Source organism: Callithrix jacchus, chromosome 3 (genome assembly GCF_049354715.1).
Source record: "Callithrix jacchus isolate 240 chromosome 3, calJac240_pri, whole genome shotgun sequence".
Lineage (NCBI taxonomy): Eukaryota > Metazoa > Chordata > Mammalia > Primates > Cebidae > Callithrix > Callithrix jacchus.
Genome location: NC_133504.1, coordinates 91,279,430 through 91,302,466, shown reverse-complemented (window position 1 = coordinate 91,302,466; position 23,037 = coordinate 91,279,430). Strand labels below are relative to the sequence as shown.

Below are 23,037 nucleotides of genomic sequence, written 5' to 3'. Positions count from 1 at the left end.
ATCCTCTACACTAATGTTTCACGTTTTAAAGCCATTTCTCATTACATAAACACATATATGGAGTAAACAATAACCACACTTAAAGGTTCTACAATGAGTGTAATACCCAATAGTCAGACACTATGCTATATTATAAACTAAGAATTTAAAAAGCTACAGCTTCAAAGAACCCAGCTTAGGGATTATTAAGGAAATCGTTGCCAAAATGTTTATGGAGTGATTATCTTAATCACATATATATCATGATAGTGTAATTCCAACAATGCCATTACAATATTTGGTTTGGTTTTGGTGAAAGTGGCAGTGGTATCCATAAACACTAATTTATAACTTGCAGTGTTCATAGAAAATCAGAATTTTTGATGACATACTTGAAAGAATTAAAAGATTAAAAAAAATCATTACAGAAGTCAGCAGTAATTACAATGAAATCACTAGACTGGAATAATAATAGTTAGGAAAGCATAAAAGAATCCAGTTATGGTAGCAGTCACTTCACCATGTGTTTGAATATGGCTGTTTACTACCCTCAATGTACTATAGGAAAATTCCAGTAAACATATCAATTTTCTTTGGCATATGGAAACCTTACACTATGTATCTTACCCCGTCTTGGAGTAAATTGAACCACTACCTATAAATAAACCATTCAGCTCAACATTCCATTTGGCAGACATTACCAAAAACAGATGAGTGTGTGCTTAGAAGAAAATCAAAATTTTGCATTAAACAGAATTTGGTAGCCCAATGCACAACAGATAAAAAAAATTACTGTAAAATCCTGACAAATAAGTTGGATTATCAGAACAGCATTAACAGGGAAAATGTATATTATCTTCCAGGTTTCTAATATATGAAAACTTTTCTGTATTCATAAATCAGTCTATATAACAATACTGTAAGTGGATATGCTGTACTTCAATCAAACAGAAAAAAGTCAGGTCTAAGAATATAGGTACGTTATACAGGTAAATTACATGGGTAAATGTCTGTATTTTTTTTTTCTTTTTTTTTTGAGACGGAGTTTCGCTCTTGTTACCCAGGCTGGAGTGCAATGGCGCAATCTCGGCTCACCGCAACCTCTGCCTCCTGGGTTCAGGCAATTCTCCTGCCTCAGCCTCCTGAGTAGCTGGGATTACAGGCACGCGCCACCGTGCCCAGCTAATTTTTTTTGTATTTTTAGTGGAGACGGGTTTCACCATGTTGACCAGGATGGTCTCGATCTGTTAGCCTCGTGATCCACCCGCCTCGGCCTCCCAAACTGCTGGGATTACAGGCTTGAGCCACTGCGACCGGCCATGTCTGTATTTAACAAAGAATGTTCAGAAAGATTCTTCAGTTTACAAAAAAATTAGAAAATTCCTTTAAAATATTGCTTAAAATTAAACAGAGAAACCAGCTCATGTTTTTTTTTTTTTTTTTTTTTTTTTTTACATCCTAAAAGAGCACAGCATTTTTGTTGGTTGCCACACTTAGTAACATCATATCTCTAAAGACAAAGTACACCAATATCTCACCAAACCACTCAAGAAGATCTACCTACCTTTGTTTTTGGCTGTTTGTTTGCTGGGTTAACTAATTATAATTAGTGTTATAGACCTTTCAGTCCAAACTCAAGGTTTTACTTTCAGTATATCAGCAGACAAAAAAAAATATGAAATTAAACCCACAATTCTCTCATATATAACATTACTGAAAAGCATTAACTGATATAGATGTTTAGATATGATTTTCTTTGCTAAATCTATTGATACTATGTTTGAATGGCATCACTATCTCCTAAATCAACCAAAAACCTCATTTCTAACATCTTATCAGTAGCAACATCCAATATTCTACTGCTCTAATAAATCCCTCACTCACATTTGCATTCTTATTATCATTGCCTGTTTCAGATGCTGATTTGTCTTGAGCTTAAACTACTGTGGTAACTGTTTCCTCCAACTTTTGTCTTTTCTCTTGGAAATACACTTGATTTACAATATTGACAGATAAAAAATTTAAAAGCAAAATGTTCTGATCATCACGTCCCTGCTGAGAAACTTTCCATTACTGCCTACACGACAAAGCCCGTATTTCTCAGTTCAGTCCTCATGAACAGAACCTATGTACTTCAATTCCGACCAAACTAAATCATTTACTATTACCAATAGGTTTTCTATCTCCTGTAGTTTTCTCTGCCTAAATGCTTTTTCTCCTTAGTTTTGGACATTTAAATATCCATCCTTCAAATGTTTCATCCATGAAAGTTTCCCTTCCCACAGTACCTGTACATCTCTCATAACAGCAATTTGATTTCATATAAAATATACTAATGAACACAACTTGTATCTAAACAACTGAAAGGAACAGTGTGTATTTCATTAATTTCATATTTGAATCTCTTGCATTGATTAATAGAATGCTTAGAACATCATTTTCATATTGGCGAGTAAATGAATTTCAGAATTTTGCTAAACCTGGAGTAACTAGTGTCAGCAGCAAATATGCTAAGGTGCCTTCTGGCAACTCCAACGGGTGGTATCAGTATCTAACAACGCTTGCAAGTGTCAATGATATAGAATTCCCCTTTGTTAGCTTACATTTTGAGAAAAGGAAACAAACAGTCACAAAAATAATTTCCCTGGATTTTCTTCAGCATAGGTATTGAACTAAGGGCCCACTAAAACTGGCTTATTTAGGGAAAAGCTAGAGATCTCACTCTTGATGACAGAATATGAAGGAATGATTATGCACATAAAATTTCTGGATAATTCAATCCTAATTTTGCCTGTGACATTATCTCTATTCTCATCCATCCTCTAAAATGCATTAATTTTTCTGAAATAAAAATCTGAGCATGGCACCTACCTGTTTAGAACTGTTTAATTGTTTCTTTTTGCCTTAGGAATGAAACACAAACTTCTTAGCATGTTATGAGACATTTTCAACTAGCCACTCTGGTCTCATTACTAATTCTCATATATTCCAGACATGCTCATCCACAGTTCCTGTAACTTCCTAAATAAGTCCTTCTCACCTTCTCTGGCCTTCAAATAGTGTGGTTTTGCAATGCCTCTCTCCCGTCTTTGCTGGATTACTAACTTCTACTTTTTTTAAGACTCATGTTAGACATTACCTGGTTTAGGTGCCCATCCTATATTTCCATGACATTTGGGTATGCTTCAGACATTGACCATTTCATACTATACTTCAATTATCTATTTCATGTATTATTTTAGTTACAAGACTGTGAGCTTCTGGTGGGCAGGGGTGTTGTACTTAAACTCCATATCCTCATTGCCTGGCAAAGCAGGTCCTCAAACAGGACTGGCTGACTGATTGAACGAGTTTGTATGGCACTTTAGAAACTGGGGTCGTGGATGGTTCTAACCAAATAGAAACTCTGCAATAGCTAAGGTACCTTTCATAACTAACAATTAATCCTGACATGAAAGTATTCCCCAGCAGTTGCTATCATACATTCCTATATTATACAAAGCCCATTCAAATATGGGAATACAACTGGATGGAAATTTTAATTTAGATAGATCGAACCTAATGTCCAAGAGATGAAAAAAATCTTACTACACCTTGTTATCAGTATTTATTCTGCTCTGATCATGAGTATCTTTAAATTGTTTTGAAGAAGTTTTCATAAATTTATTCTTAAAGACAAACATATAAGAGTAATACTAGCATTCTCTAAGGATGAATGTGGCATAATGAAATAATGAATACAACTGGGTTTATGTATTTTTCAAAAACCAAATTTAAGCCTGAGTTTGTCTTTGGTATAGATTTAGATGTTAACATTAAAAAAAATCAAAAGGTAAGAGTTTTACAAGTAAAGCTCAGCCATAAGCAAAAACTCAGCCTTGATTTCAAGCAAATGAGTGACATTTCTCAAAGTATTGTTGTTTATAGATAACATCAGTTGGATCCACAATTACATGACTAAGACCTTTCTTATTATGAACGCCAAGAAAACTGAAACCCTAACTATTTATAACTATTAAAGAAAACAAGAGTTTGCTTGTGTATTACCATGGAAACTATTAACACCACTTCTAAAATTCATGTCACTACATGAGAAACATTTTCTATTGCCTCCTTAAAAAATGTAATTTTTGTTTGCTCTGAAATTCTCAAAATATATTGAAGAATAAATATATCTGACTTGATTTTTACCTAGATTAACATTTCATGTTTCTACTTTTTAAAAGCAAAGAAAAAATGTCAACAAAAACTGCTGTTTTACCTTTCTGAGCCTTTGACTTTAATATTAAGAGTTTAAACTACATTAGGGTTTCTGCTTATTCTAAAGTTTTGGGATTATGCTTTCATTGTTAATTGGCTGTCTTTATGTCCTTCAGTTTTCTTTTTCTGTATTCTCCATCCCCTTAGCCCACGTTGGGGTTGAGGTAGCTCCCTAAGATTGCTGGTATACTAATGTGCTGTTTCTCTCCTCCAATCACAAAAATTGAACATAGATTAATATATTACCGCCTACAGGCTTTTTGTATTTTAACTGAGACTATTTGTACCACAAGCTAAATTACTAAAGCATTAATAGTAGCATTTAAGGCATGAAGTGAAGGTTCTGAAGAGGGGCTTGGTGATGGTGGTGAGGCTGTCCCTTAAGTTTATTGGTAGACAGCTTATTTTGACTCCCTCCCTTTCATAAGCAATCACTTAAATCATTTTACATAGGTCAAAAAAAAAAAAAAAAGACAAGATGAAATCTATTCTTAGACACTAAATCTCCTGGAAGCACAATTTAGGAAAAAAAATTTCACTCATATAAAGATGTTAGAACTATGTTAGACAAACCTTACCCATTTAAATGACTTATAAAAGCAAAACAGAGGATAAACATGATATAGAGACATTATAAATCATTTGAACAACATTTCAAAAATAATTTACTTCCTCTGGGGAAGGAAAAGGTGTTAGAGAAAGTTGTTTTTTTTTTTTTTCTCCATATTGTATAGTCTCATTTTCTGGCAAGGAAGATATAAAATTATTTCAAAAATATCCTAGTATTAAATATTTAATCACTTCTTAAACAGATTGCTAAAGTCACATAAATCGTAGACTTAAACTGCAAAGACTTACCTTGGTAAGAATTAAGAGTTACTCTACAAAGATGATTACTTTAAAAACATTAAAATTTAAATAGACTTTAAATAACATCAGCGTACTGGTAGTTTTAGGGAAATTTTTATTAAAATTATGAATGAATTAAATGTTATAAATTAAGTCATCATACTAGGAAAGGATCTTTCTATCATATTTCCTCCCTCAAAGTGTTGTAATATTGCTTTCTAAAATTTTAAATACTTCAATTTTCCTAGATTCTGTGGCTATATCTGTAGAAAGATAACCACAGGTAGATCTGTTCAGTTGGTATTTGGGATTAGGCTTCTTATACACACAGGTACTGAAGATAATAGCTGATTTTCGGTGTAAGATTTGAAGAAATGTATATGTGTAGCATCTGAATGAATATACATAGTTTGGAGAAATCAATGCATGTCTCACTGACTCATTAATTTATATTGACTTATTTGTTTCAATTTTGTTTATGCTTAACTGCCCCATGCAGAGACCAGATAGGCACCTGCCAAATAGTGGAAAATTTAGAAGCACAAGGTTGGCTCTGCCAATTACTAGTTATATGGCCTTGGGAAAGTTGCTTAACCTCTTTAAGCTTCAGTTTATCAGTGAAATAGAGATAACAACAGTATCTACATCATAGGACTAGCACCATGCTTGGTACAGTAAGAACTTAAAAACTGCTACTATTACAAAGTCAATTCACTTCAATCTACTCATTCTAAGATGGCCGACTAGAAGCACCAGCTAGTGTGTGTGGCATTCAGGGAGACAAACAAAAGGGGGTGAATAAATACCACACCTTTAGCTGAAACATCCGGGTATTTGCAGTGGCACAAATCAAGGAAACAACTTGACCCGTACAGAATGAAGAAAAGTAAGACAGGACAACCACCCACATGGGAACAACATGGAACCAGGGGATACTCCCCCAGTGAAGGGAAGTGATAAGTGAATGAGCAGCCCCAGGAAAACACATTTCTCTCACAGATCTTTGCAACCCTCCTGGTCAGGAGATCTCCTCGTGAACCCAATTCACCACGGCCTTCAGTCTTCAGTCTCGCAGAAAAGCTACATGAAGCCTTGGCAGAGCAGCTACTCAGGTATGGGTGGAGATCCTGAAGCCTTAGATTATTATTGGGCTTTCCAGCAAAAGTAGCTGCAGCTTTGGCAAAGTAGAAGGTTAGATTCCTGTACATACCCCTAGGAAAGAGGCTGAATCCAGAAGGCTGAGTAGCTACAGGCCACAGGCCCCACTTCCATGGTACCTCACAAGATAAGACCTACTGGTTTGGGATCTAGCCAGCTACCAGTAGTGACACTGCACCTCCCTAAGAAACAGCTCACAGGGAGAGGGGTAGGTTGCCATCTTTGCTGTTCAGATACCTTATCCATTCCAGCCTTCAGGCTTTGGGCAGTCTGAGCTGATCAGGGCAGAAGGAATCCCACAGCATAGCACAGATGCTCTACCAAAATGTGGCCAGACTGCAGATTTGCTTTTTTAAGCAAGTTCTGATTCTGTTTCTCCTCCCTCGGCAGGAACTCCCAACCAGGGTCTCCAGCCACTTTCTACAGGTGCCGATGGACCCATAACAGGTCCATACCACCCTGGGGCAAAGCTTCCAGAGGGAGGAACATGCTGCCATCTTTGCTGTTTCCCAGGCTTCTGCCAGGTTCTGGAAAATCTGAGATGACTAGGGTCAGGAGTGGTCCCCAAGCATATTGCAGCAGCCCTACAGAAAAGTGGCCAGACTATTACATGGGTGCCTGTTCCTATATCTTCTTACTGGGCAGATCCTTCAGGCCTGGGGCTCCAGCCACCCCCACCAGAGCTATCAAGCCAGTACAAACTCAGCAACTCCCTGTATAGAGCCTCCAGGTGCAAATAAAAGCCTCTCTGCCACTGCCTCTGCCACTACTGAACTAATGAAGAAGCAAAGACCTTAAGTTGCCTTATCCATACCTCCAACAAGCTGAACCAAGAAGAGGCCAGTCTGTCTCCCACAGGTCCCACAGATTCCCCAAAGCTCATAACCAGACAGGAAACACCTTGCTTGGGCCCACAGAACAAACCTCCATCTTGGGCTGACTTCACTGAGTGATTGCTGACCTGCATCTCTCTGGGAAGGAGCCCCAAGGATTCAAGAAAATGACCCTTGGCCACAACCACTACTAAGATCTCTTCCTCCTCTGCCTCTCATCTGGGAAAGGAATATAAACTCTGAGATCATCCCAGAGCTACAGTGGGCAGCCCAGGGGTGCCAAGTCATGAACTACAGTGGGCACTCAAGGGGAAGAGGAGCCCACACTTTTAGAGCACTGAGAGGGAACATGGCTGCAACTGTGAGAAAACATAAGGGAGTCACACTGCTGAACAAAAGTCTACCAACTGACCCATAAGCCTAAGTGTCATCTGCTAGATCAAACCCCAAACTTCAACACAAAAAAATACACCACTAGCACAACTCACTCTAAAAGCAGAAACAATAAGTCAGCTTCAAATAAAGACCCCATACAAATACTCAGTCCAGTGAAAATACCCAGAAAAGCAGTCTACTGACTGTACTCAATCTCCACCACAGTTAAAGGAACACCCACACACAGAGATGAGAAAGAACCAATGCAAGAGCTCTAGTAACTAAAGTGGCCAGAGTGTCATATGTCCTCCAAATGACTGCACCAGTTCTCCAACAAGAGTTCTTAACCAGGCAAAATTGGCTGGAATGACAGAAATAGAATTCAGAATACTGATAGGAACAAAGATAATTGAGTTTCAGGAGGATGGCAAAACCCAATCCAAGAAAAATAAGAATCACAATAAAGTGAGACAGGAGTGAAGGATGAAATAGCTAGTAAAAAAAAGAACTTAACAATTTGGACAGAGATGAAAAACACAAGAATTTCACAATAAAATCACAGGTATTAGCAGCAGGATAAACCAAGCTGATGAAAGAACCTCACAATTAAAAGACTGGTTCTTTGGAATAAGATAGTCAAACTAAAATAAAAGAATAAAAAGGAATAAACAAAGCCTCCAAAACATACAGGATTATATAAAGAGACTGGATCTATGAATCATTGGCATCCCTGAAAGAGAAGGAGAGAAAGCAAACAACTTGGAAAATATATTTCAGGATATCTTCCATGAAAACTTACCCAACCTTGCTAGAGAGGTCAAGAGTCAAATTCAGGAAATACAGAGAATTCCTGCAACAGTCTATACAAGATCATATTCAACATACATAACTGTCAAATTTCCAAGATCAAGATGAGAGAAAGAATGTTAAAGGTAGCTAGAGAGAAAGGGCAGATCACCTACAAAGGGATTCCTATCAGGCTAGCAGCAGACCTCTCAGCTGAGCCCCTGCAAGCCAGAAGAATTTAGGGGCCTATACTGAATGTTCTTAAAGAAAAAAATCTTCAACCAATAATTTCATATCTAGCTAAACTAAGCTTTATAAGTGAAAAAGAAATAAGATAATTTTTGGATAAGCAAATGTTGAGATACTTTATTACTACCAGACCTGACTAACAAGAGATCTTCAAAGGAGCACTAAATATAGAAAGATGCTACCAGCGAATACAAAAACACACTTAAACATACAGACCAATGTCACTGTAAAGCAAGCACACAAATAAGCTAATATAACCACCAGCTAACAGCACAATGACAAAATCCAATCCACACATATCAATACGAACCTTAAATGTAAATGGTCCAAATATCCTATTTAAAAGGTACAGAGTGGCAAGCTGTATAAAAAAGTAAGACCCAATAACATGCTTTCTTTGAGAGATCTATCTCATATATAAGGAGACTCATAAGCTCAAAATAAAGGGATGGAAAAAAATCTACCAAGCAAATAAAAAAACAGAAACTGCAGGGTTGCAATCCTAATTTCAGATAAAACTGATTTCAAACCAACAAAGATTAAAAAAAAAAAAATACAAGGAAGGGATTACATAATGGTAAATGGTTTAATTTAACAAGACCTAACTATTCTAAATATATATGAACTCACTACAGGAGCAACCAGATTCATAAAGCAAGTTCTTAGAGACCTACTAGGAGACAGACTACCACACAATAATAGTGGGAGACTTCAATACTCCAATGACAGTATTATACAGGTCACTGAAACAGAAAATTAACAAAGATATTCAGGACCTAAACTCATATTGGGCCAAATGAATCTGATACACTTTTACAGAAGTCTCCACCCAAAACAAACAGAATAAACATTCTTCTCATCACCACATGGTACATACTCTAAAATCAACCACATAACTGGACATAAACAATCCTCAACAAATACATAAGAACTGAAGTCATTCCAAACACTCTCTCAGACTATAACACCATAAAAATAGAAGTCAACATAATAAAAATCACTCAACACAATATAATTACATAGAAATTAAACAACATAAATAAAAGGCATAAATTAAGAAGTTCTTTTAAAATAATGAGAACAAAAATACAACACACCAGAATCTCTGGGACACAGCCAAGGTGGTGTTAAAAGGGCAATACAGGCCGGGCACGGTGGCTCACGCCTATAATCTCAGCACTTTGGGAGGCCGAGGTGGGTGGATCATGAGGTCAAGAGATCAAGAGCATCCTGGTCAGCATGGTGAAACCCCGTCTCTACTAAAAATACAAAAAATTAGCTGGGCATGGTGGCGCGCGCCTGTAGTCCCAGCTACTCGGGAGGCTGAGGCAGGAGAATTGCTTGAACCCAGTTGGTGGAGGTTGCGGTGAGCTGAGATCGTGCCACTGCACTCCAGCCTGGGTACCAAGAGTGAAACTCCATCTCAAAAAAAAAAAAAAAAAAGGGCAATACATGCCACCAAATGTCCACTTCAAAAAGTTAGAAAGATCTTAAATTAACAACCTAACTTTACAACTGAAAGAATTAGAGAAGTGAGAACAAAACAGCCTCAAAGCTAATAGGATGTAAGAAATAACAAAAATCAGAGCTGAAATGAAGGAAATCAAGACATGAAAAACTATTCAAAAGATTAATAAATCCAGGAGTTGGTTTTTTTGAAAACATTAAAAAGATGGGCCACTAGCTAGAATAAGAAGAAAAGAAAGAAGATCCAAATAAACACAATTAGAAAAAACTAATGGAATGTAACCTCTGACCCCACAGAAATAAAAATAACCTTCAGCTCTATGTACGCAAACTTCCTAGACATATACATCCTCCCAAAATAAGCAAGAAAGAAATTGATTCCCTAAACAGACCAATAACAAGCGCCAAAGCTGAATGAGTAATAAATACCCTACCAACCAAAAAAAGCCCAGGACTTGATGGATTCATAATCAAATTCTACCAGATGTACAAAGACGAGCTGGTACAGTCTTACTGAAAGTATTTCAAAAAAATTGAGAAGAACTTCTATCTAACTCATTCTATGAGGAAGCATCATCTTCATGCCAAAGTCTGGCAGAAACACAACAAAAAAAGAAAACTCCAGGCCAAAATCCTTGATGAACACTGATGCAAATATCCTCAATGAAATACTTGTAAACTGAATCCAGCAGCACATCAAAAAGCTACTTTACCATGACCGAGTAGGCTTCATCCTCAGGATGCAAGATTGGCTCAACATGCAAAAAATCAATAAATGTGATCCATCACATAAACAGAACTAAAGATAGAAATCACATAATTAACTCAACAGATGCAGAAAAGACTTTTGATAAAATTCAACATCCCTTCACGTTATTAGTAACTAGCTATTAAAGGAACATACTTCAATAAACTAGCTATTAAAGGAACATACATCAAAATAATAAGAGCTATCTATGACAAAACCACAGCCAACATTATAGAGTATGTGCAAAAGCTGAAAGCATTCCCCTTGGAAACTGGCAAAGACAAGGATGCCCTCTTTCACCACTTCTATGCAACATATTATTGAAAGTCCTAGTCAGAGCAATGGGGCAAGATAAATAAATAAAGGTATTCAAATAGGAAGAGAAGAAGTGAAACTATCTCTGTTGATGACACGATTCTATATCTAGAAAAACACACAGTCTTGGCCAGAAAGCTCCTTCAGCTGATAAACAACTTTAGCAAGGTTGCAGCATATAAAAATCAATGTACAAAAGTCACTAACATTCCTATACACCACCAACAACCAAACTGAGAGCAAAATCAGAAAGGCAATCCCATTTACAATTGCCACACACACATCCTTAGGAATACAGCTAACTAGGGAGGTAAAGGATCTCTACATGAGAATTACAAAACATTACTCAAATCAGAGAAGACACAAACAAATGGAAAGACATCCCATGCTAATAGATAGGAAGAATCAGTATCATGAAAATGGCTACGCTGCCCAAAACAATACACAGATTCAATGCTATTCCTATCAAACTACCAATGGCATTACTCACAGAACTAGAAAAAACTATTTTAGAATTCATATGGAGCCAAAAAGAGCCTGAATATCCAAGACAATGCTAAGCCAAAAGAACAAAGCTGGAGACATCATGCTACCCAACTTCAAACTACACTACAAGGGTACAGTAACCCAAACAGCATGGCACTGGTACATAAACAGGCACATAGACTAATGAAACAGAATAGAGAGCCCAGAAATAAGGCCACAGATCTATGACCATCTGATCTTTGACAAAGCTGACAAAAAACAAGGAATGGGAAAACGACTCCATATTCAATAAATGGTGCTGGAATAACTGACTAGCCATATGCAGAAGAATGAAGCTGAACCCCTTTCTTACATCATATAATAAATAACCTCAAGGTGGGTTAAAGACTTAAATGAAAAACCCAAAACCATAAAAACCCTAGAAGACGCCTAGGCGTCCTCCTAAACCTAGGAACGGGCTTAGATTTCATGACAAAGACACCAAAAGCAATTACAACAAAAGCAAAAATTGACAGATGGGATCTAATTAAATTTAAGTGCTTCTGCACAGGAAATTAACTATCAACAGAGTAAATAGACAACCTACAGAATGAAAGAAATATTTGCAAACTGTGCATCTGACAAAGGTCTAATATCCAGCATCTATAAGGAACCTAAACAAATTTACAAGAGAAAAGCAACCCATTAAAAAGTGGGAAAAGGACATGAACAGACACTTCTCAAAAGAAGGCACACATGTGGCCAACAAGTGTATGAAGAAAAGCTTAATACCAATGATCATTAGAGAAATGCAAATCAAAACCTCAATGAGATTATCATCTTATACCAGTCAGACTGGGTATTATTAAAAAGTAAAAAAATAACAGATGCTAGTGAGGTTGCAGAGAAAAGGGATCCATAATATACTGTTGGAAATATAAGTAAGTTCAACCATTGTGGAAAGCTGTATGGTAATTCCTCCAAGAGCTAAAAGCAGAACTACCTTTTGACCTAGCAATTCTATTACTGGGTATATACCCAGAGGAATATAAATCATTCTACTAAGAAGACATGTGCCTGAGAATGTTCATTGCAGCACTGTTCACAATAGCAAAGACCTGGAATCAACCTAAATGCCCATCAATGACAGACTGGATAAAGAAAATATGGTACATATATACCAAGAAATATTATGTAGCTATAAAAAGGAATGAGATCATGTCTTTTATGTAACTTAGACGGAGCTGGATGCTATTATCCTCAGCAAACTAGTGCACGAACAGAAAACCATATACCACATGTTCTTACTTATAAGTGGGAGCTGAATGATAAGAACTTATGAATAAAAAGAAAAAAACAACAGACACGGGTCTACATGAGGAGGTAGGGTGGGAAGAGGGAGAGAAACAGAAAAGATAACTATTGGGTATCAAGCTTAACCTGGGTGATGCAATAATATGTATAAACACCTGTGGCACACGTTTATCTATGTAACAAACCTCCACATGTACCCCCCAACCTAAAATAAAAAAATTAAAATAAAAAATTATACATTTGGAAAAAAAACCTATTCATTTTCAGTGCCACTTCTACAGTAACAAGTAAGGCATAATATATTACTGCTTCCATATCTTTAACAGGACAGTAAAATGCCTCAAGCCCAACGGCATAAATCTCTAATTGTGGATTTCATACATTAGTGGATATAGGTATTAGGTGAGGTAAGGGGCATGTTAATAATTCTAAAATAACAGTGGAGATTTCTGATTGTCAATAAATTATCATGGGGCTTCAGCAACTTTATCTCCTCTCACTTGATTTCTTATTTCACTGGTGTCCTTGCTGGTCCAAAACGCAACTCAAGTTTACACAACAATGTATTTGACCTTACTCTTCCTTCTGCTTAGAATGTTCCTCCCTGTATTATTTATAGCCTGCCTCTTCACATCATTCAGCTCTGCTGAAATTTCTCCTTTTCTCAAGCCTTTCCTTGAATGACTCTATCAAAACTTTGTCACTTCCTATCCTTTTATTTTTATTTATAGTACTTATTGCTACCTAAGATCATTTTAGATTTGTATTTGTTTATTTCTTTCTCCCATTAACATGTAATTTCCATAAGTTTGCCATTTTTTTTTGTCATTTGGTCACCAACAGTTTACCAAAATCTAACACACAGAGTGGCACATAATAATATTTGTTCAATGAATGAATGAATGCTAGATGAAATGAGTACTTTTTAGGACAAAGTTCAAATTCTAATGACTTGTAAGTCCTGACTTGCTTCTGGATTTAAATGGAGAAGGACCTTAGAAGTCAATGTCTGTTCATGTCCTTTTCCCACTTTTTAATGGGTTGCTTTTCTCTTGTAAATTTGTTTAGGTTCCTTATAGATGCTGGATATTAGACCTTTGTCAGGTGCACAGTTTGCAATAGAATGCAAAAAAAAAGGTTTGTTTATTGCCAACTGTGTCTTCATGTTACAACTTCACAACTTTGAAGGATATATTATAGATAAGAGGCTGTGGTTCACTAGTGTTTCCTGTCTGTCATCCTGCCCTTTTACTTTTTTAAATATATTCTGGGTATTTTCTTGGTGCTAAGTCTTGGTGCTAAGTCTGGGGCTAAGTCTGGGGCTGCAAAGATTGAAAAGGTAGAGTTCTATCCCAGTCTGGCTTTTGCTTACCCAGAGATTATGTCCTTGTTGATGTATTTTTTGCCTATCCCTTTCATTTAATACATATTATGTATCATCTTTACTGCTCATATATTTTCCATATCAAATATTTTAATGTTCCAGGTTCCTCATACTAAAAGCAAATAAGCGAATAAAAATTTTATTTTATACTTTCTTCCTAAACAATTGTCCACAGTACCATAAAGAATAATATTCACTGGTTGCTATTAAGGATACTGAAATATTAAAAAAATCATATTCTAACATATTTATTAAATTTATGAATCTCTTTATTATTACAAGGCATATACCTTTCCCCTCTTTCAATTCCCTGAAAATAGGATTTAAGATTAATAGTAAGAAATAAGTGCTACTTATTTTCATATAATGTAATCAGATAGCATGTATCATAGATCAAAAAAGGTTTATCTGTTTTCTAGACTTGGAAAGCTACCTCAATCAAAGGGGATCTTAGAACCTACAACTTTCAAGTTTTCACTAGCTTCTTGACACTAGAAGAGACCTAATGATACACAACTCTTGGAGAAGAGTTAAGCTTGTGGTTTTTCTCAAAGCACTATGAAACACAGGTGCCAACATTTGGTATTCAGAGGTAGAACAGGAGTAGATGTGTGGTAAACTAACAAGATATGGGGAAAAAAAGGAAGGTTGTTAGGATAAAGGGCTGAACTTTAAGAACACTTTAGTTTTAAAATAGATTTACACAATGGCTTTTTAAAATTTCATAAGTTGGGCCCTTTGGGAGGTTCATAAAAGATGGATGACTTCATTTTCCTTTCTTCATTGCTCTAGACTCAACTCACTCTGAGGTGGCACACGGTAATATTGATGACTATAGACAGTAAAACATTCAGGCCAGGTCTCTGCTTAGTTCCAACACTGGACCAAATATTGTGGGATGACACAGAGGCATTCCTACATTAGGTAACTCATCCATATTCATCAGGGAACAATGTTCAGGCTAGCTGCTCTGCTTTCTGCTGTTTTGTTTGCATATATCTTGCAGACAATAAAGGAGGGTATCAGTAATAAAATCAAGCTATGAGGTTTGGAAAACCTTGGATTTAGTATTGCTTTCACATAGTGTGTGTTTTTAAAAGTTCTAATAATTAATTAAATTATGTGAAAGAAAATATCAGAGAAGTGGTATATGAATAAACTATTTTATTAATTTTAGTAATTATCTTTAAAATTAAAATAGAGTATTATAATGCTATTTTTATGGTTTTATGGGAGAATGGCTATGAATAAAGACTCAAGCAAAAGAAATATGAATTAAAAATCTAAAAACATTGAAAAAATTCAAAACTCTTGAAGTATAAGATGAGAAGAACTCTAGACTAGGGGTTCTGACCAGTTAACTAGAATTTAATGCCTCTTTCGGGAGTCTACTCACCCATTCTGCAAAGAATTTCTAGTATCCCCGAAACCCTAACAACTAGTAATATCAACATTTACACTCTCTTCAAACCCAGAAAAATAAAAAGTAGCAACTTTTCACAAAATGATGAAAATAAATCATTTGAAATTGTGGGCTCTCAAACTGTGCTGGCTGTCAGAAACCTAAGATTTTATAAATTACTTAACTGAGTCTGTAAATGTGTAATTTAAATTTCATTTCAAATATTGGAATTGAAAATATGAACATAAAAATTTACTGCTGATTGAGTATCCTTAATCCAAAAATCTAAAATCTGAAATTCTCCAAAATCTGAAATTTTTTGAGCAACAACATTAGGCTCAAAGGAAATGCTCATTATAGACTTTTGGATTAGGTATTCTGAACTTGTGTGTGTGTGTGTATATATTTATATATAAATTTTTATTTATATATATGATTATATATGTATTTATATAAATAAAAAAATATTATATATATAAATTATATATTTTTATTTATATATATAAAATGGAAATATTTCAAAATCCTAAGAAATATGAAATCTGAAATATTGTCATAAGCATTTTGGAGTCATGATAAGTAACCTGTATATGCCAATTTTAGCATATAAGAAACCACTAATATGTTAACCTTCATTTATAGCATTTATAGTTAGTAAATGCTATAAATTTGAACTTATGAAGAAAATTGGTTATAATAAAATTCATTGATATTTTATATATTGAGTTTCTAAGAAAGATTTTAAGAGTTGCTCTGTTTGTTTAAAAACAAAGTGAAAACTATCTAGATTCTAGACAATACAGAATCAAAGAATCTGAAGAGAATGAAAATAAAAGGAGAAGAGACTGAACTGTTAATATTTTGTAACTCTTAATACTCTAATGCCAATCAAACCCACTGGATATTATAGTATGTTCAATAGTAAAATCTTAGTAAAAAACACTTTGCAGTTCTATGTAAGCCAGTTCTTTTTTTTTTTTGAGACGGAGTTTCACTCTTGTTATCCAGGCTGGAGTGCAATGGCGCGATCTCAGCTCACTGCAACCTCCGCCTCCTGGGTTCAGGCAATTCTCCTGCCTCAGCCTCCCGAGTAGCTGGGATTACAGGCACGCGCCACCATGCCCAGCTAATTTTTGTATTTTTAGTAGAGACGGGGTTTCACCATGCTGACCAGGATGCTCTCGATCTCTTGACCTTGTGATCCACCCGCCTCGGCCTCCTGTAAGCCAGTTCTTACATGTTCTATGTAAGCCAGTGTTTTGAAAATTATAATGAACACAAGGTCAATGTTGAGATGTAGCAAACTTTTTCTTTAGGCTTAGAGATAGATCAGGTGTATACTTATTCTTCATCTTTGCCACAATTCCTATCTATAGAATAAAGGATTCAAATGCCTTCAAGAATATGCACCAGAGAAACACAAAAACCAAGAAAATATCCCAATATTCTGGTGTTGTTTGGAAAACATCTTAAGGTCTCTCGTATGTAATGTTATCTTATAAAACCTTATGCAAGACCATTCTTGGATCCAGTTTGAGAGTAATTTAACTACTAGAATTGAGAAGAATCCAAGAAATGTTCTTTTGTGTTTTTTTTACCACACACCATTTAAATGATAAATAGCAATATCCCACCCTTTAAAACAGTATATGTAAAAGATACTCTTCACTATTCCGGATGTCAACCACCAGGAGCTTCGGTTTACTGGACTTTGTTTTCTTGGTAGGTGTTTTGAAGTGGCCTGTCACTGTGAGCTCACACAAGTCAATCAGGTCCTCTGCTGAAATCCGTGGTGATACTTCTGATTTTAGGTCATTTAATGGGATGGATTCTCTTGACTGAAAAAAAAATGTACAAACAACAAAAATATTGAGAATATTACAGAAAAACAAAATTATCCCCCAGTAATAGAATATCTTGATACCAAACAATAGAGCATATGAGAGAAGAGGAACCTATCTGATTTTCGCAGTCTATTGTGTAATTCAGTGGTCTACAACTCCCAGGCCATGGACTGGTACTGGTCCATGGCCTGTTAGGCACCAGGCCACACAGCAGGAAGTGAGTGGCAAGTGAGTCAACAAAGCTTCATCTGTATTTATAGCTGCTCCCCATTGCTCTTTTACCACCTGAGCTCCGCGTCCTGTCAGATCAGTGGTGGAATTAGATTCTCATAGGAGTACAAACCCTATTGCGAACTGCATATGCGAGGGACTTAGGTTGCATGCTCTTTATGAGAATCTAATGCCTGATGATCTGTCACTGTCTCCCATCACCCCCAGATAGGACCATTTAGTTGTAGGAAAACAAGCTCAAGGGTCCCACGGATTCTAACTTATGGTGAGTGGTATAGTTATTTCATTTTATATCACAATGTAATAATAATATAAATAAAGTGCACAATAAATGTACTGTGCTTGAATCATCCCGAAACGCTCCTTCCACCCCAAATCCCAGTCCATGGAAACACTGTCTTCCAGGAAACCAGCCTCTGGCACCAAAAATGATGGGGACTGCTGGTGTAACTGATTTCTTACTATTGAGGTTTACTTCTTTATTAGTTACACCTATAAAAAAACATTATTTATTTGATTCACTGCAAGCTCCTGGCTCAAACATATAGTAAGAGATGAGGCAAAGTTTTCCTTATGAGAGTGCCATGTATTTCAAAAAAAAAAATAAAAGCTCCTTTAAGTACATTTCACTTTTCTTTAAGTATAATTACTGTTGCTGTGAATTGCATTAATTTCAACTCAGGTAATATGAGAAACTGCACTGTAATTAGGCATACATAGCAATTAAAGAAACTGGTCCTAATATATGAATTGAACTCATAATATAATTTATGTTATATATAAATGGGTAAGTGGAAACTTGATTCTTGGAGATAAATAAAGAACAACTTAATGCTTTCTGAAATAGTAAACCAAATTAACAATGTATCTTAACTATGAAGGAGGTAAACTCAGACTCCAGACTATCAAACCCATTCATTGGTCTGTGTCTATGATATAGCATAAGAATGATTCAGACTAAGGGCTATTTACAATTATTCTCTATGTTTCTTAGTAGAAAAAAGGATGAGCCTTCCCTCATAACAGGCAATGTTACGAGGGAAGGCTCATCCCTCACACACCTAAATTCAACATAAATTTATTGAGTACTAGTGATCTCTTGAAATTTATGTAGCATAACTTGAGAATTTAGGCTCATCCACACACCTAAATTCAACATAAATTTATTGAGTACTAGTGATCTCTTGAAACTTATGTAGCATAACTTGAGAATTTAAACATTTTAAAAATTCAAGTGATTAAAATGTGATTCAATAAATTCCATTTTATGTTTCATAAGTTATCAAAATACAGTCTAATAATTTTCTCATTTACTCATTTTCTCTTTTTCCTCAGCTGCATTGTGGAATTCTACACTTAGAATGTCCAATTTAGAATTTGTAGGTAGAAAAAAGTAAACCATATGAATTATTTACCAGACAGACTTATTTTAAAAAAAAAGTTTTCAATTGGAGTTTGATGTCAGCTCTCATCCCTTGGCTTTCCTCAGCTGTGGTCTGAATTCTCCAGTGGTACAGCACTTGTTCTCTCACGTCATTAACTTTTAAATAGAAATGGAAATTGCTGAGCTTTATGGGTTTATGGCTTTTAATAAAAAATAGGTATTAAGAATCTTAACTTTTTAATATTAAGAATTAAAGCTACTTAAACATTCTGAAATTAAAAATGCCTCAGAAAGATTAAAGAGTTTTGAAAGCAGCAAGCCATGCAGTCAATGCTTCCATCTCCTTTTTCATTATATTGCAATCTCTATAGGTAGTTTTTCCAGCCTTCACATGAAGTCATACATTTATGAAGATGAAATGAAGAACTTTTTGATGAGCCTAGTTCCACTTTTAGTCATTTTGTGATGAATGTGGCATTTCAAACTGAAGTTTCATCTGAGTGAGAAAAGTGCTCTGGCCGATGAAGAAGAGGATTTGTCCAAAGTATTCTCTATGAAGAACTGACTGATTTATATAAAGATTTGACCTTGGCACTGGTTCCAATCAAATGCATCATATGGGAGGAGTTTTTCAAAGGAAAGAGTATTGCTACATGAAATGGTAAGAACAGAAGGAGAGGAGCTGCTGACAAATTCAAATGTTCTAAACTTCCATCAATGTGTATGTGTAAAGAACTTCAATGTATACAAGTTCTTTCACAAATTAATTTTAGGATACTAGTAAATTAAATTTAGAGCAAATTATACTACTTTGCTTTATGAAGAAAATAATTACAATATTAAAAACACAGAATTGGCCAGGCACAGTGGTTCACACCTATAATCCTGGTCCTGTGGGAAGCCAAGGTGGGCGGATCACCTGAGGTCAGGAGTTCGAGACCAGCCTGTCCAACATGGCTAAAACCTGTCTCTACTAAACATACAAAAAAATTAGCCAGGCATGGTGGCAGGCGCTTGTAAGCCCAGCTACTCTGTAGGCTGAGGCAGGAGAATCACTTGAACCTGGGAGGTGGACCTTGCAGTGAGCCAAGATCACACCACTGTACTCCAGCCTGGGCGACAAGAGCAAAACTCCATCTCAAAAAAACAAAAACAAAAAACTACAAAAAATTTAGTTTTTCTAAGTTTTATAAGCAAATTTACTATACATTGTAAAATTTCCACTTAGAGGCATAAAGGTAAAACTCCACAACTTTGGTCTTATTTAGTATTATAGACATTATGTGTCTATATCACATTTTCCTTGTGTGAAAGGGGGTTTCAAATTCGTGAGACTTCGTTTATGGGTAATGGACAAGATTTAGGATAATTATAAAACAACATTGGAAATGTCTATCAATTTATCATTTCTGTCCAAGAGCCTGTACATACAAGGCATATTAAGCTTAGACGTCCACCCAGAAATAAATCCATGTATTTACAGGCAACTGATTCTTAAAGCTGCCAAGAATTTTCAGTGGTGAAAAAGAGAGTCTTCAATAAATGGTGCTGGAAAAACTGAATATCCATATGCAGAAAAATGAAGCTAGACCCTTATCTCTTACTATATGCAAAAATCAGATGAAGATGAATTGAAGACTTAAATATAGACCTGAAACTATAAAGCTACAAGAAGAAAACATTGTGGAAATGCTTTAGAACACTGGTCTGGAAAATGATTGTTTGGATAAGATCTCAAAAGCATAGGAAACAAAAGCAAAACTAGACATAGAATTACATCATTCTAAAAAGCTTCTTCACAGCAAAGAAAACAATCAATTTGGTGAAGAGACAACTTACAGAATGTGAGAAAATATGTGCAAACTCTCTATCTGACAAGGGATTAATAATCAGAATATATAAGGAACTCATTAGCAATAGTAAAATAATCTGATTTACAAATGGGCATATCATCTGAATAAACATTTCTCAAGAGTAAACATACAAATGGCCAAAAGGTACATAAAAAAAAAATGTTCAGAAGATGGCGCTGTGAGAAGAACCCAGGATTGAAGCTCGTGGTCAATGCACGGAGGGGGTGAGTCAGGGACGCATTTCCAGATGGATCATTGTTGCCCACAGAATGGGGAAATTCCTAGGTATAGAGGAGACGCGGGACACCAGGCAGAGGTTTTGCCTGGTGCAGTCGGCGGCCGGTGCGGCGGCAGCCTGCGCTGTGGCAGAGATACACAGTGCTCCACACAAAGCGTGCTTGTCTGGGTGCCCTGTTAGGCCATCAACCTGAGACTTGGGAGGGCTGAACTTGAAACTGAACGAGACTTGGACAGTGAGCCAGCCCAGGAGATTACAGGGTCACAGCGTTTGGGGTAGCGCAGTGGGACAAACAAAACGGTGATTCCAAATGCTCCCCATGGAGGGGTTCCCTGAGACTGCAGCTCCGTGGGGGAGGGGCGTCCACCATTACCGAGGCAAACCGCCCCTACTGAGGTACACGCCCATTGCTGACGCAGCCTGTCATTACCGAGACAACCCGCTACAACAAAGAAACTCCGTGGCAGGGTGTAGCCCATGGCAGCAGGGCGGAGACTGCAGCAGAAGGGCAGAGCCTGCAGCAACAGGGCGAACCTCAAGCCAGCAGGGCGGAGCCTCGGCAGACAAATAGTGACTAGACTGACTCCTAGCTGGGCAGGACAGCACGGCGGACACTCACAAGAAAAGCCCCAACCCCCCCAGAAAGAGCATCTGAGAAAAAAAGGGTTTTTTTTATGAGTTATGTTGCAGCAGAATTAAACATAGCAGCCTAACAGCCCTGAATGAACAACAGAGCTCACAGCTCAGCACTTGAGCTCCTATAAAGTACAGACTGTCTCTGTCAAGCAGCTCCCTGACCCCTCTATATCCAAAAGACTGACATTTGGCAGGCATCATTCTGGGACAAAGATAGCAGAAAAAAAAAAACTGGTAGCATCCCTTACTGTTCTGCAGCTGCTATAGGTGCACCCCAGACAAGCAGGGCCTGGAGTGGACCTCAGCAGTCGTACAGTGAAGGGGCTAGACTGGTAGAAGGAAAACCAAGTAACAGAAATACTTCATTATCAACAATCTGGGTATCCACTCAGAAACCCAATCGAAAAGTCAGCAACTACACAGATGACAGGTGGATAAATCCACAAAGATGGGAAGAAACCAGCGCAAAAAGGAGGAGAACACCCGAAACCAGAACACCTTGCCTCCTAGAAAGGAACAAAACTCCTCACCAGCAAGGGAACAAAGCTGGACGGAGAATGACTGTGACGAAATGACGGAATTAGACTTCAGAAAGTGGATAAGGAGAAACTTTTGTGAGCTAAAAGAACATGTTTTAAATCAATGCAAAGAAACTAAGAACCTTGAACAAAGATATGAAAAAAGATTCGAGGAAATGATAACAAGAATAAATAACTCAGAAGAAAAAATATCAGAAGTCGAAGATCAACTCATTGAAATAAAACGAGAAACCAAAATCAGAGAAAAAAAGCGCAAAAATGAACAAAGTCTCCAAGAAATGTGGGACTATGTGAAGAGACCTAACCTACGTTTGATAGGCGTACCAGAATGTGACGAAGAGAATGAATCCAAGCTGGAAAATACTCTTCAGGACATTATCCAGGAAAATTTCCCCCACCTAGCAAGACAGGCCAACACTCAATTGCAGGAAATACAGAGAACACCACAAAGATATTCCGCAAGAAGAGCAACCCCAAGGCACATAATCATCAGATTCAACAGGGTTGAAATAAAGGAGAAAATACTAAGGGCAGCCAGAAAGAAAGGGCGGGTTACCAACAAAGGGAAGCCCATCAGACTCACAGCAGATCTCTCGGCAGAAACTCTACAAGCCAGAAGAGAGTGGGGGCCAATATTCAACATCCTTAAAGAAAAGAACTTTCAACCCAGAATATCATATCCAGCCAAACTGAACTTCATAAGTGAAGGAAAAATAAAATCCTTTGCA

The 23,037-nt window shown here is 36.7% G+C and overlaps 1 protein-coding gene across 19 annotated transcripts in view; it reads right to left on the bottom strand.

Annotated features, from left to right (window-relative positions):
• The window catches only part of TBCK (TBC1 domain containing kinase), a 291,657-nt gene that overhangs the window by 57,558 nt on the left and 211,062 nt on the right, over nucleotides 1-23,037 (bottom strand). For 16 of the 19 annotated variants that reach the window (XM_054253081.2, XM_078366726.1, XM_054253088.2 and 13 more), the window contains one exon: nucleotides 17,247-17,422. In XM_054253081.2, coding sequence (XP_054109056.1) covers nucleotides 17,247-17,422 — 176 coding nt within the window. Of the gene's footprint in view, nucleotides 1-17,218; nucleotides 17,423-23,037 lie in introns of all 19 variants that reach the window. The other 3 variants (XM_078366733.1, XM_078366732.1, XM_054253085.2) reach the window with 1 other exon arrangement.